At 45.1% G+C, this 14,306-nt stretch overlaps 1 protein-coding gene across 4 annotated transcripts in view; it reads right to left on the bottom strand.

Moving 5' to 3' along the window:
- Nucleotides 1–749: 749 nt before the first annotated feature.
- BCL2L13 (BCL2 like 13) overlaps nt 750–14,306 on the bottom strand; it is a 41,016-nt gene continuing 27,459 nt past the window's right edge. For 2 of the 4 annotated variants that reach the window (XM_035550757.2, XM_035550756.2), the window contains exon 7: nt 750–3,465. In XM_035550757.2, coding sequence (XP_035406650.1) covers nt 2,653–3,465 — 813 coding nt within the window. In that variant the 3' untranslated portion in view covers nt 750–2,652. Of the gene's footprint in view, nt 3,466–8,624; nt 9,206–14,306 lie in introns of those variants that run through there. The other 2 variants (XM_035550758.2, XM_035550760.2) reach the window with 2 other exon arrangements.

Genomic DNA, 14,306 nt, shown 5'->3' with positions numbered 1-14,306 from the left:
TACTGCGTACAGAAAAAGTACAGAAAAAGATGCTTGCTTAATGTCCCATCAGGCTCCTCACATCAGTAAGCTAGGGACTTTTCCCTAGCAGATTTATTGTCATCTGTCCTGTACTCATCTCCTACACTACTAGTAAAATAACCGCATACAGAGAAGAGCCAAAGGAACAACTTGCCCCCCCCCCAAATTGCACGCAAGTTATCCATCATATCCAAAAAAAAACCATCTCTGCTTCAGAGCGGATTTAGGTACTTCTGCATAACCCACTGAGCAGCTGCAGACAGGGCATTTCCCAAACAGGTGCCTCACCTTCAGTAAGGAGATGGGGTTAAGAACAGCCCCATTCCCAGCAGCAACATGCCCGGCAAGGACACAAAGCCACCAGCAAAGCAGCAGGAGGGGAGGCCTCTCCTGCCTCACCGGGCAATAAAGCAGCCCTTGCCACCTGGCACCAGTCTCCTACCCTCAGAGCTCACACCACTCATCAATAAACACTGTTGTGACACGTGAAACGAAGCAAAACTGTAAACACTTGCATGTCTGTGACAAAAGGAGCATAAAGACGCCTCTCCCCAGAGAGGAAAGCCCCCATGAGGTACCAGGAGGGAGAACTTCGATGGAAGAAGGCCGGCACAGCACAGCAATGAGAGAGCACATGAAAAGATGCAAAAAAAAAAAAAAAAGCCAATTCTATTTTGCAACCTAGTGTATGTTTAGTTTTTATGCTGATTTTTTTTTTGTTTTGTTTTAAGGATAACCTGCTACCTCTTACGCGCAAGCAAAAGAGCCACCTATGATCAACAGTGGAGTCCAGAACACCCGAGCGAGCAGCAGTACATATGTAACACTCCCTCCTCTCTGCATTCAACCTCACACAGTTCAAAATCCAAGTTTTCTACAAAATCCACTCTCAAAAAAGCTAAACAAAAAAAATTCCCTAAACTCTGCCAGGTTCTTACTGACTTACCAGCATACTGGGATACGGGGTGGGATAGGAAAATGTGGCAAGGATATGCTAAAATAGAGAATATGCTAAAATCTCTGGATTATCAGATTACTTAAGAAACAGGCTCGTTACAAGAAATACTCTAGACAACGTTGTTTAGAAATAAAGTACCTTGTGTTTGTGCTTTATGAAGAGTAAGCTTATACAGGAAGCTCACATTTCAATTTCCGTATTATCCCAAGTCCCCTTTCACCTACCTCCATCTGTTCTAAGCCACAGTGCCAGCATAAACCCTCAGAGATGCATCAGTAATTCTGCCTGGAAATCTAAGCTCCGGCCCAGAGAGCTGCAGTGCAGACAAGGACAGACACAGACGTGCGCTGGAAGAGGACCACTTGCAGCATGATCTGATGTGACTTGTGCATGGTAACACGTCCCGGATTTCTCTTTACACACATTGGAAATGTTGTGACTGCAGGAAGAGGGGGTTGTATTTTTCCAAAGCAACTTCCTCATCATTTGTGAACCTGCAAATTTAGCCAGTTACAGTTTGGAATCGCGAAAGAAATTGCACTGAACAACACTGCAGGTCAGCTCGGGAACGGACAAACAGGAGACGTTTAATGCTGTTCTGTGTAGTTACTAGAACCCACTGCTCTGTGTGCCTGGGATTCCGTCACAGCCAAGACCGAGTTAGGACTAAACACACTGCACTTAACCTGGGAACGACAACACAGACCGCAGCAGGATACGGGGCAAAACAGCGTTTAACCTCTGAATTTCACAGGGGGCACCAGCGCCCCTTTCACACATAGTTTTCCAAATCTTTGCTAGATATACTCTGGTGTCAAAGCACTCATCAGAATGGCACCGCGTCCAGCATGAATTTGCATCTCTGGTAACTCGGGGGTGGCAGTAAGGTGGGCAGGCAGGAGCATAGCGAATGGATTCTCAAACCAGCGAAGCGCAGCGCAGCGTCCCTCCCGCCCTCCTCAGCGGCCGGAAGCGCCCTGCTGCGCCTCTCCCCCAGGGACACCAGGGTGCTCGGAGAGAACACAGCAACAGAGGCAGCATCTTTATAGGACGGGGGCTTCAAGAACTGTTAGGGGCCAATCCAGGTGTGAGCAAAGAGGTAAGAATAAGCACTCTCCCACTTGGGTTTAGGGGGAACCTGCGAGGTTACGAGGAGCAGTGCAGTACCTGAGAGGAAGCCGAGACAAAAGGGAGACCAGCCTCTCGCTACAGGACTCGGGTTCACTAACGTTTTGTTAGGGAGGGCTCGGGGCGCAAAGGGAAGTGACAAGACAGCACAGCTGCAATAGCGGTCAGTCTGAGAAGCCAAAAACTCCAGGGGTTGGCAGCAGCTGGCTCTCCCCTTCCCCTGGGGATTCTCCGTTCCAGTTCCTAGAGTACAAGCACCCCTTTCTTCAGCACCTGCACTTAAGTTCTTAAATTTGCAGAATTTATTATTATTATTTTAAAAATACCCCTGTACTTTAATCACGAAAAACCAGTCCCCGCCCCAATTCTACTAAAAACATGATTGTCCATAGCTGGAGGCTTATTGAATGACCTCACCCCGTCACCATTACGTTACTCAAATGTCCAATTAAACAGCAGGCGGCTCAACCTTTAGGTAACACAACTACAAAAATTGGATCGTGCTCTCTTCTCTCTCCCTCCTCCTCCTCCTCCAGAGAGCTCTGTTACTTTTTTCTAAGCGCCAGCGCTACTCCGACCGCCACAGCTAGTATCGCCACTGCAGCAGCCCCACCGTACAGCAGTATAGATTTCCCTTCTGGCAATAAGATAGGCTTCTCCTCTGCAGCGGAAGATTTCTCTTCTATTTCTTCCAAACGGCCCTCTTTCCCCACTTTTTTTTCCCCTGGTAGCAGTATTTTCTCAGGTTCTGGTGCAGCCTTTTCTTCTGATGGGGCTAACTTTGGGACAGGTTTACTTAATATGGGGATTTCAGGTTCAACAAGCTCTTCAGCCGCTTTTCCCTTTTCCTCCTGTTTTGTACGCGGAAGCACGGAGGGATGTGCTTTTTCAGCCACAACTTCAGCTTGAGGTGGTTTTACTTCCTGTAAAGAAGCAGGGGGTTCTGGAAACGCTGCCTGCATAGTCTCCGCAGCAACTGCAGACACCACCGCTTCCTCAATCCCCTCCGGTATCTCTTCCTTCTCCACGTGAACAATATCTGAGTTGGAAGAGTTGTTCTCGCTCCTCTCTTCGCCCCCTCCGTTGCTGTCCAGGCTTTTGACTTCTTCAGGATCCATGGCCACTTGCTGCCAGGACTCGGGTCCCAGGGAGACGGGCAGGCTCTCCGTGTGCCAGCTCTGGCTCGCTGACAGGGAGACGGGCAGGCTCTCTGACTGCCACGACGTGGTCACCGTGGGGGACTCCGGGGGGCTCACCTGTCCTGAGTTGTCGCTGGTCAGGATGTAGATGTCATTGCTGTCCTCTGCGATGAGGCCGGGATACTCCTCCTCCTCCGATTCCAAACTGAAGACCGTCCCCTACGAATGAAAAGGAGGAACAACACATGAGCAGTGGCTTCAGCATCACGTGCCCTGCACGGGGAGGAGGAAGACACCTGGGAATTTAGTAAGGCTGGCAGAAAACTGAGAGGGCCTCTGCAGGAGCGGGATTTGTCTGACCTACGTTACGGAAGAGATTACAAAACCCAGCCGGTGCAACTGGGACTTGCAGGGAATGGAACCCCTTTGAAGAGCTTTGCTGTGAGCTCCTCCTCGCCCTGCAGTCACCTCATCACTGAGTACATCACCAGAACACACCATTTGGGCATTATTGCTCAGAGAAGAAGAAACTGAAGTCCAACAAGCATGTGAGCAGAGCTGAACACCACTTCCCTCCCCGTTTTGTGCACATGCTCTGTATTGCTTCTCTGTCTAACAGGGTTTCTGTACGTTAATTTTATTGCATTTCCTGTGCTATCTGAAGCCTGCATCCCTAATTTGTACCAGCAAGCTGCAATCTACACTAATTCTAGTAATTTACTAAGAACTGATTTTGCTGTTCTTAAAATGTCACTTTCAAGTCTGACATTACAACTCTGGCCACGCAACTTAAGTTAAACCAGACAAATGAGCACAGACATCCTAACATGCAGACAGGGTTTCTTTGATTTTATTCAGCTAGGTGAAATCTGTAGACACCCTAAAAACCGGGCTCCAGTTAGAGAAAATGCAAGTGTAAAACACTGACTGATTCCCTCCCTGTAGAAGGAACAGCATTGTTGAACCTAGTCATGTATAGACTGCTGAATTTGTAGCATGGAAGAGATATGCCTTAGGGGGAAAATTAAAAGTGGAAAAAGAATTATGTGCAGAAGAAGAACCTAAGACGTGCACGATACCAAGAACATAAAAACAACAGCTAGGGGCCAAGAGGAACCCCAAAGTTTGATATGCCATATAGTCAATGTCTGTGAAACTAGAAGCAAAGGTTAGATTACTCCCTTGTTCCTAACAAAAATGATTTGAACATTTTACCAATCGCTGCAGTACTGGGAGCCTTTCCAGTGCAAATTCCTTTTTCAATTACCAAGCTTTCCTGTACAGTCCCATCATAACATGAAGCACTGGAAAAAAAATCCATTATTTTTCTTTCTCCCTGATCCCTTCTGCAATTAATAGTTCTCCTGTGCAGTTGTCCCCCTCTTTTTTAAACCCTTCCTGACACCTATGTATTTGGGCTTTGGTTCCAGTCCAGTCTCCTACCACTGGTCTTCCTGTTCCAAGATACCTCGTTGGATCTCCCACAACTTTTTTTGTGGATCCATGCGGTGATCCGTATGAGGAACTGATCCAAATTAAACATACTATTTATTTTGGTGAGTTGTTTTTAATCCTGATCACCTTCCAGTTAGGTTTGCTGAGATACCCCAGTGTGCTAGCATGAGGGTAGAAGGCAGCCAGCAACTGCTCTTGCTTGCACTGATGCCAAAAAATGCTGTATTTATCCCCATGCCCGGCTTCCAGAGTAGAAGGAAAATGTATTTCGGCTTTGGAAACTCCCGGTTATCACTTTGGTCCTAATATGCTAAGAATCTAGTGCCTACAAGGGAATGGTTTCTAGCTTTCAGTAGGCATATCAGCAGGGCTGATAACGACCAGGCCAGAAGCGAAGCGCTCTTCTCGCAGGGAAGCGCGAGGGGCCCAGGCTCTGCACAGACAGTGGCACACATTCCCAGGGCTGCCACACACACTGCACTTCTTCGCCTCCCTAGAAGGGAGAAGGATCTCCACACAAACGAAACAAAACCAAGTATACAGGCACAGGACAGAAAGTTCATCACTTGCACTAACTGAAGAGCACATGAAGCAGGAACAGAGCCCTGGCAAAAGCACTGAACTGGGACTTGAGAGATCTGTGGAGCTTATGGGCAGTAACACTTGGCTCTTTCACAGTGTAGGCTATCACTGTATCAATAAACTTGTGTTGATTATGGGAGCGAGGTTTCTCCATTCATTCCCCCCAAACACACTGACATTTTGCAAAACTAGACGGACTCATTCCTGGACGCTTTAGTACAACAATGCTATCCTGCACTACAGCCTACACTGGGAACATAAAGATTTCATAACATGTTTTGTCAGGGGCAGGATCTGAATATCCTCAGCCCATTGAGCTTTGGAAGATATTTGGAAGATATTTACGCACTAGAAGAATAATCTTGCATAATACTTTGAAAGGAACTTCTCTTCATAAAATCTCTTAAATTGCTTGGATATGGATACTGGTCACTTCAATACCCTCTTGAAAGTCATGCTTCACTACAAAAAAATACTTTTTTCAAATGCACCACACACCATTAAAACAAAATGGAGCTCTGTGACCTAGGAAGATGCAACAGGCATCGTACAGTAAGGACAACGAAAGAGAAGATCCAAGAAGTAAATGCAGAGGCTACTGTATCTGCAGAGACTGAACGCTGCAGGCGAAAGCTGCCCTGCAGTGTGCAAGGACAGAAACCCGCACAGCACCATCCGGTCCTGATCCACCAGGTGCTCAGGAGCAGTGGCACTGTGGTTAGCTTCTTGCATGCCGCCTTGCGCTGAGTGTGGAAAGGCAGCTTGCTGCCTGGATACACTCTGAGATCGTACACTTGCTCTTCTGATCATCCAGATTTTCTCTGGATGTTGATTAAGAAAGAAATATTCTCACTGTAATGCAAGCTGCTAACAAACACCTGTGATAATGGCATTTTTTTTTTTATTTCCACAGGTGATACAGACTCAGAACCACCACAATTAAACAACAAAATAACTAAGAGTAAAACCTGCAGTCTCATGAACCTCTGATGTTCCCCTCCTCTCCCCTCAGCACTACTCTTCAACAAATCAAATCAGAGTCAATGATTCTTTCCTGGCCTGCCCTCAGCACAACATGACAAACAGACTGCATTTGTAATCTGATGCTAGCAAAAAGAATGGGGAAGAAACCCCACACGATTGGTAACAGCTCTTAACATACTGCTGGAAGGGCACAGACATTATTATGACTGGTCAAATATGAAGCACAGATAAACATTCTGAAACCACACTCTCCTACAGAATTGTGAGCTGAGTGGTTGTGACAAACTTCTTTTCAACAGCAAACTAAAAAAAAAACACTAACTAGGCCTGTATTCGGAGGGCCAAGTTCCCCTGAAGTCTCTGTCTAGATGATGGCGGAAAGTCAAGTGCCTTTGAGCAGTGACTCAGCAGCCCACAGCAGAGATGAGGGAGCCGCCTGTAGTCCACAGGCACTACAAAGACTAAGGTGAAATTTAAGCTGTTCTAATGTTCCTCAGTACATGTTCCTCTAACCCCTTGGAGTGGGTTTACATGGCAAGGTTGTGGTAGTGGGGGGCTATAGGGGTGGCCTCTGTGAGCAGGGCCCAGCAGCTGCCCCATGGTAGATTAGGGCCAGTTTCAGTTGTCTCCAAAGGGTCCTGCTGCTGGCCAGAGCCAAGCCAATAAGTGATGTTGTTTGCACCTCTGGGAGAGCAGATTTAAGAAAGGGGAAAAAAATATGCTGCACAACAGCAGCTGGGAGAGTGAGGAGTGAGAACCAGCCCTGCAGCCCCCAAGGTGAGTGCAGCAGGAGGGCAGGAGGTGCTCCAGGCACGCAGCAGCAGTTCCCCTGTGGCCTGTGGAGAGGCCCCTGGTGGAGCAGGCTGTCCCCCTGCAGCCCATGGGTCCCACACGGAGCAGATCTCCACGCTGCAACCCGTGGAGGAGCCCACATGGAGCAGGTGGATGTGGCCTGGAGGAGGCTGCGGCCCATGGAGAGCCCCCGCAGGAGCACGCCCCAGGCCGGAGCTGCAGCCCGTGGGAGGGACCCCACATGGAGCAGGGGCAGAGTGTGACCAAGAAGGAGCAGCAGAGACAAAGCGCTAGACTGACCACAACCCCCATTCCCCCACTCCCCTGCACTGCTCAGGGGGAGGAGATGGAAGAGGGTGGATGGGGGAAAGGTGTTATTAGTTTTTCCTTTGTTCCTCACTTGTCTAGCTTGTTAGTAATAGGCAATAAATTTTACTAATCTCCCTATGCTGAGTCTGTTTTGCCTGTGACAATAATGTCGAGTGATCTCCCTGCCCTTATCTCAATCTTCGATCCCTTAATGTATCTTCTCCCCTTCCCCTTTGAGGAAGGGGAGTAAGAGGGCAGCTGTGGTAGAGCTCAGCTGCCCACCTGAGTAAAACCACCACACCCTTGCTTCTGCTGTTCCTGATCCACCACTCAACTCCCCTTCCTCTCATGAGGAAAATCAGAGTTGTTCTTTGATGAGAAAGAAAAGAAAACAAGATCAAAGATGTTCTTTGGAACCCACAGATGGGTTGATAAAGATAAAATGAACAAATGATATAGACAAAGCACCACCACAGCTACTATGTGGACCAGTAGCTTCCCAGACCCAGCAAAGTATCTTAGCTCAGCATGATATGATGCCAGGGGAGTCAACACTGATACACAAGGATCAGGCATTAGTTATTCTAATTATTCCCACACATCAGGGCAGTTTCCAAATGTGATGCGGTTTCCTGGAGCACTATCACTGGAGAGGTACTTCTTACAAAATACAGGTAAGATCTTGGCATGCGTTGAGGGCAACACGATAAACTCTTCTGGAGAGGGTAAGGGAACGAAGGGAAGGTATATGGGAAATACGGGCAATTTTCAGCATTTCAAATTAATGCATGTGCAAACCAAATGCTACACACCCATCCTACCTTCAGCAGAGTGGAGGGCCCAAGAGGGTCAAGCATTGTTCCTTTCCCACACTGTACAGACTGGACTGACCTCAAAAGAGTTATCTGTCACTGACTCCCCTATAAACCAGGCCCTTATAAAGCCCAGGTGAGCCTTTCGGTAGCAAGTCTTCACAGACAATTTAACTTCCACTTCAGTGCCTCAGGGACAGAACTCTACAAGCTTAAAGAAACAGACTGTCCAAGGTTGAAAACCAGGGGGAAAGCTTACATAATGAGTGTCAATGCATAATTTTGCCATGTTTACCATTGAAAGCATATGAAGTTTTAATTGAAAAGCCAAACAGTAATAGGCATTATTTAAAATAGATGACTTTTCTTGAGCTGAATTAAGAGTTAATTCAGAAAGTCAAGAGGACAAAGCTGTGCTTTCCTGCTGATTTGGTTGAGGTTTTATTTTGTTTTGTTTTTCTTTTAAAGCAGCTGCAATAAAAAATGAACGACATTTAGAACAACTCTCTTGATTTATCTACAGATGTGACCCAGAAGCAAAGCTTCCACAGACAGATTAATTCAGGACAGGATGGAACATTTGGGAGGATTTTTAGTAACCCGAGGTCTTATATAAGCCATACTCTTTAGATTTAATGGTAACTAAGGAATGTATGTATTTTTTTATTTGCTTTATTTATTGTAAATAGATAGTCTACTGCTCTAGACCAGAAAAATCAGAGTTGAGTTTTCAAATTTGGGACGGGACATTTGCAAACTTGGAGTGCTTTTCTTATTCTTACAGAATACCCATTATTCTTACAGAACTACATCACGTTTGCCCACAAAAGCAAGAATAAGTCCTTCACTGCACCACACTGCCACTTCTGACTCCAACCACTGCCACTTGAGGGAAGAGTTGGCACAAGTCATGACAAGAGGAAGGAGAAACAGATAGTTCCCTTCTTAGCCAGAACACAAGGATGGTCCACAGCACATGCGGCTGTCTTGAGGAGAAGGTCAACTTAATTCTGTTGAGGTGGCATCTGCAGATAGAAAAAACAAGCTCCAGAAGTCAATCACTGTCTTCAACCTACTGGTTGTAGAACTTTTCCACAGGACTTCTACAAGTGACAGAAAGCACCTTCAATAAACATGCTAGACTATTCCTCAGGACAGGCCATGGCCATTATGCTACAGGCCGAGCTACACTAGTCAACTGTAAACCAGTAACAAAGCAATGATCTAAGACCTCCTTCTCTAGGCAGAACCTATCAGTTTGGATTCAGCCATAGCCCTACTAGCATCAGTAACCTGAACTTTGAAAATCAATCTCAGCAGGGAATTCAAAACATTACCAACCTTTAACATATAGTCAGAGATTGCTACTTAACAACAGTTGTCAAGTTTCAACCATGACTTAAAGACAATGAAAAGCAAAAATATAAAAAAAATTAAGATTTGGAAACTGACGCTCGTGACAACTATACTATTTTACAAAGTTTTCTAATAGGTCTGTTATTAATTTCATACAGACAAGCTGACTTACTAACTAAAGAAGTTATTTTTGCTATAGAACAAAATCTTTAACTATACATAATGGAACAAAAATATTCAATAGAATAAAAATTACATTTGGACATATGTGAAGCTGCTTCTGATAGAAATAGGTATTCAAATTAAAATTCTGAATGCCTCAAAATACAACTTTTTTTTCCTACAAACGTAGTGTTACATCTCTAACAAAAACATGTTGATATCTGGGTTTACAGATTATCTCTGCAATTAGCTTGCTGAGTTGAGCTCCTCAAAAGTCAAGCTAGTAGACAAGGAAGTGCATCTCCCTGCTTCCAACTGAACACATCCTCTGTTTCTCTCCTAACACATCTCCAGAACAACCTGTTATATGATGCTAAATGAACTCTATGAGTAAGAGTTATCTAGATGTTAAGGTTTGCTCTAAAAACATATGAGGTTATAATAAAAGTCTTCCAAAAACAGAAGGTGGGTGGTGTTTTTCATTTATTTATATTTAAGTGTTCTGAAAAGTGTGACTGGTCTCTGGTTCAGTTCTTACAGAAGTTTAAGCAGGCAGGTAACAGCTAACTGTTCACACAAGGAATGATTTGAATAGGCAACTCATTCAAAATTAATATCTAATGACACAGACACAAAAAAGCTATACAGCCAAATGAGCCAGCCATACACCCCAGATCTTGATTTTGTCTAGAAAAGGCAAAACTTCTGTACACCGGTCAGAGAGGAGTGCCACCTTCCAGCAAAAAAAAAAAAAGTAAATATATGCTGCCTGAAACTTTTTTCTCCTGCAACTGAACAGACTCACATCAAATGGACTGAGAGCAGCCCTGAGGAGAAGGACTTGCGGGTCCTGGTGTATGAAAAGCTCACCATGAGCCGTCAATGTACGCTTGCAGCCCAGAAAGCTGACCGTACCCTGGGCTGCATCAAAGCAGCGTGGGCAGCAGTGCAAGGGAGGGGATTCTGCCCCTCTGCTCTGCTCTGTGAGGCCCCACCTGGAGCCCTGCGTTCAGCTCTGGGGCCCCCAGCACCAGAAGGACATGGACCTGTGGGAGTGGGCCCAGAGGAGGCCACGGGGCTGATCAGAGGGCTGGAGCACCTCTCCTGTGGAGACAGGCTGAGGGAGCTGGGGCTGTTCAGCCTGGAGATGAGACGGCTCCAGGGACACCTTACAGCGGCCTTCCAGTGCCTAAAGGGGCCTGCAGGAAAGCTGGGGAGGGACTCCTGGTCAGGGAGAGAAGCTGTGGCTGCCCCATCCCTGGAGGTGCTCAAGGCCAGGCTGGATGGGACTTTGGGCAACCTGGGCTGGTGGGAGATGTCCCTGCCCATGGTAAGGGTGTGGAACCAGATGGTCTTTAAGGTCTCTTCCAACCCAAACCTTTCTGTGGTTCCATGTAAATCCCCAAGGAAACACCTTGAAATACAGGAAGAAACGCTGACAGAAAGTGGAACATTCCAGAATAGCAATATTTACAATGATAAGAAATTCAAAACACAACACAGCCAGAAGTTTCTTAGGCTAGAGTACTCAACTTTACCTTGTAACATAATCTGTCTAAGACAAATGAGGCTCAGTCATTTCTTTCCTCGTCACAGCAATGAAAAAAGTACTAGGAACCCATTAAACACTTTTGTGCTTAAAATCTAGTGTCTGAAAAACAGGAGGCAATGAATTATGAACTGGCCTGCATCCAGGAATCCCAAAAGATCTCCCTCTAAGGAAATACACAAGTTTCCTGCAGTAACACATTTCCCCAGAGCTGGGAGTACACTTGTCATATGATTTCTGCTGTAACAGAGGTGTAGCCGTACACTGGTGAACCACTGAAGTGCCATCCATGCCGAGGGCTGAGCAGGAAGGGCTGTGCCTGCGGAGTTGGTGCAGCTTCATCCCCACCCGAGCCAAGAACTCGGGCGACAGACTCCATCCTCTCTCTGCATTCATAGCTGTGCTATGTCTCTTCAGATCCTTTCTGAATTCAGACTTAACAGCATTACCGTGCTCGTCCTTCAGAGGAACAGATTATTACAGAAGGGCAGCTCACAACACCCAGATCCAAAATAGTTCCAAAATAATAAAAATCCCCCAGTCACTCACTGTTGCATTCATCTTTATGAAACTCAAGATAGGTGGAGCCAAGAAAAACAGAGAAGAATTCACAAATAGGACTGTCTGACTTAAAACTTTCTATCAAAATACAAGAATGGAAAAAAAAGAACGCATTGTTCATCTGAACCAAATCATATCACGCTGATGTTACAGCCATTGCTCCTACCCCTTCGACGCCTGTTTGACTAGAACACTCTTCAGAAATTATCCTATTGATTCCCCTGTCCTCCGGCATAACCTCTGCTACCTGCAGAGTGGCAATTCCAAAGCAATACCCTATTAGGTTTTAGCTGTAGCAGTGAAAATTGAAGTAAATTCATTAATTTAAAGACCATTTCGTTAGAAAGACCGATCTGAACTTGTTGAAGGACAAATGAAAGATCTAGTTGCTCAGTCATTCACCGTTTAAGTTCCTTTTCCTTCAGCCACAGTGCCTAAAAAAAAAAAAATCTATTACTGTACTAAAGAACTTACATACACAAAAAAGTGGATATTTCATTGCCATTTTTCATGACACAAATACAGAGTTTTCCTTTCAAAATAATTATACTCCTTTATAGAACTTCTTTAATTAGGTTCCCCTTTCTTGCACCGCTACCGTATTAAACTTACTTATCTTTCCTCCAGTGTAGCAAGTCTGTCTATTTTTGCATTGTCATTCTTGAGGCAGACACCTGGACTGCTGCAGAAGATTTTGATCTCCAGTTGCGCATACTGACTGCCTTGCTTGCACGGGATGACAAGTGCCTCTTTATCCTTTCTCTCCAGATTGTTAACAGACTCTAGTACGTACATTATTCAATAAACAGCAGCAAAGAAAATGTCAAAGAGCAGAAAAGCCCAAACCAAAACACTGGAGATAAAGAACAGCCCTTCTGAAGCTGAGATAAACTGTAAACATTATGCATGCTTCCAGGAAATTTACTTTATCCTCTTCAACACAGGCAAATGACTAGTTAAATTCAAATCCAGGTCTGAACATCCTAAGACATGAACCCTGGGAAGGCAGAGTCGATTTCAGCTATGGGTCATAAATACAAACACAAGCCTCCTACTGAGAGAAGAAAGGTTACTGATTCCTGATAAACACCAACTGCATACATTTATTTCACCCCTTTCAACGATATGAAAGGCAGATGGGCTTGTAACATGAGAGTGAATCTGAGAAAAAAAGAAACATCACCTAGCTTCCAAGTAATCTTATACTTTTTCCCTTTTACAGACATCCCCAGACAGATGAAGTCTAACCACTGAAATCAGAATATGCAGAGCTTGAGAAGAAATAAATTACTTAGGAGGAGGGATGGGAAAGGAAGAGGAAAAAATCCTTACCAACTGACTGGCCTTACTGTGCACTTCTCCAGGAGATCAAGAATTGCTTCTGATGCAGCAACATTCAGCCCTGGAGAAGTCAGACAGAGGGAAAAGGGAGGGGAGGTAAGAGGAGGGGAAGGGAGGAGACAGGAGGAGAGGGGAGGGGAGAGCGTGTACACCGCACGTCAGTTTGTTGAGCCCTAACATTGCCTTTGGGAAGTACAATGAAATTACTGCCAAATCAAACTGGGAACGGGCTTGTGATGCTTCAAAACAATACAGAAACAAGATCCTAGCGTGACCACTGGGGTTCAGAACAGAATCAGAAGGAAGAAATGTGTATTCTCACATGTAGCTATTCAGAGCACTTGAAACACCAGACATGCTTTTTGCTCCAATGAGAGATCATACTAAAATTTAAAATCAAGCAGAGTAAACGTAAGAGCTGCAGCAAAACCTGTCACTGCAATTAGTGAAAAAGGGAGACCATCCAGAAGAAAGCAAGATTACCTTGCTTTCCTAAAGTCTTCCAAACTCAGCTTGCAGCTACTTGCAAACCTATGAGATTGTAAACAAGATGGAATAGTTATTTCAACTCTTCATACACAGACATTTCCATGACAGCTGCATCCAAACACAGCATGCAACGCGCTGAAGGCAGACATCCCTCTTCAGAAGACTTTTACCCTAAAGCAGTACAGCAGACTAAAAGGAAAGGGATCAACACACATTTTGATAGCATCAGAATATGATATACACTTTCACATGCACAAATATGACAGCGATTCTCCTACCAACCAATCATTACAACCCAGTCCCACTCTACCATTAAAAGCTAACAGAATTAAAATTTTAGAGCCTGAAGGAAGAATGGGAGGGGAACATTCATTGTTCAACTCATCTCATCACCACATCTCGACAGAACAGAAAAAAATCCAAAAGTTACTTCGCACCTTAGAGGTGCTACCTTTAGTTTAGTATCCCAAATTCCCCATTCCTCACAAGCCTGCTGATTTCCTAAAATACATTGCCTCACTATCCAATTTCTCAACATTTATTCCCTTGAGCTGGCAATTTTGCTTCTAATAATTGTTGTCTACTGTCCTCTATCAGATGCTTCCCCAGACCTACAAGACGCCCAAGCCCACAAAATAGTTTGAAACCTTGTAGACTGGCAGAATCTC

This window comes from Cygnus atratus, chromosome 1, assembly GCF_013377495.2.
Source record: "Cygnus atratus isolate AKBS03 ecotype Queensland, Australia chromosome 1, CAtr_DNAZoo_HiC_assembly, whole genome shotgun sequence".
Taxonomy (NCBI): Eukaryota; Metazoa; Chordata; class Aves; order Anseriformes; family Anatidae; genus Cygnus; species Cygnus atratus.
The sequence above is the reverse complement of the archived record's forward strand: the minus strand, read 5'-3'. Positions and strand labels throughout refer to the sequence as shown.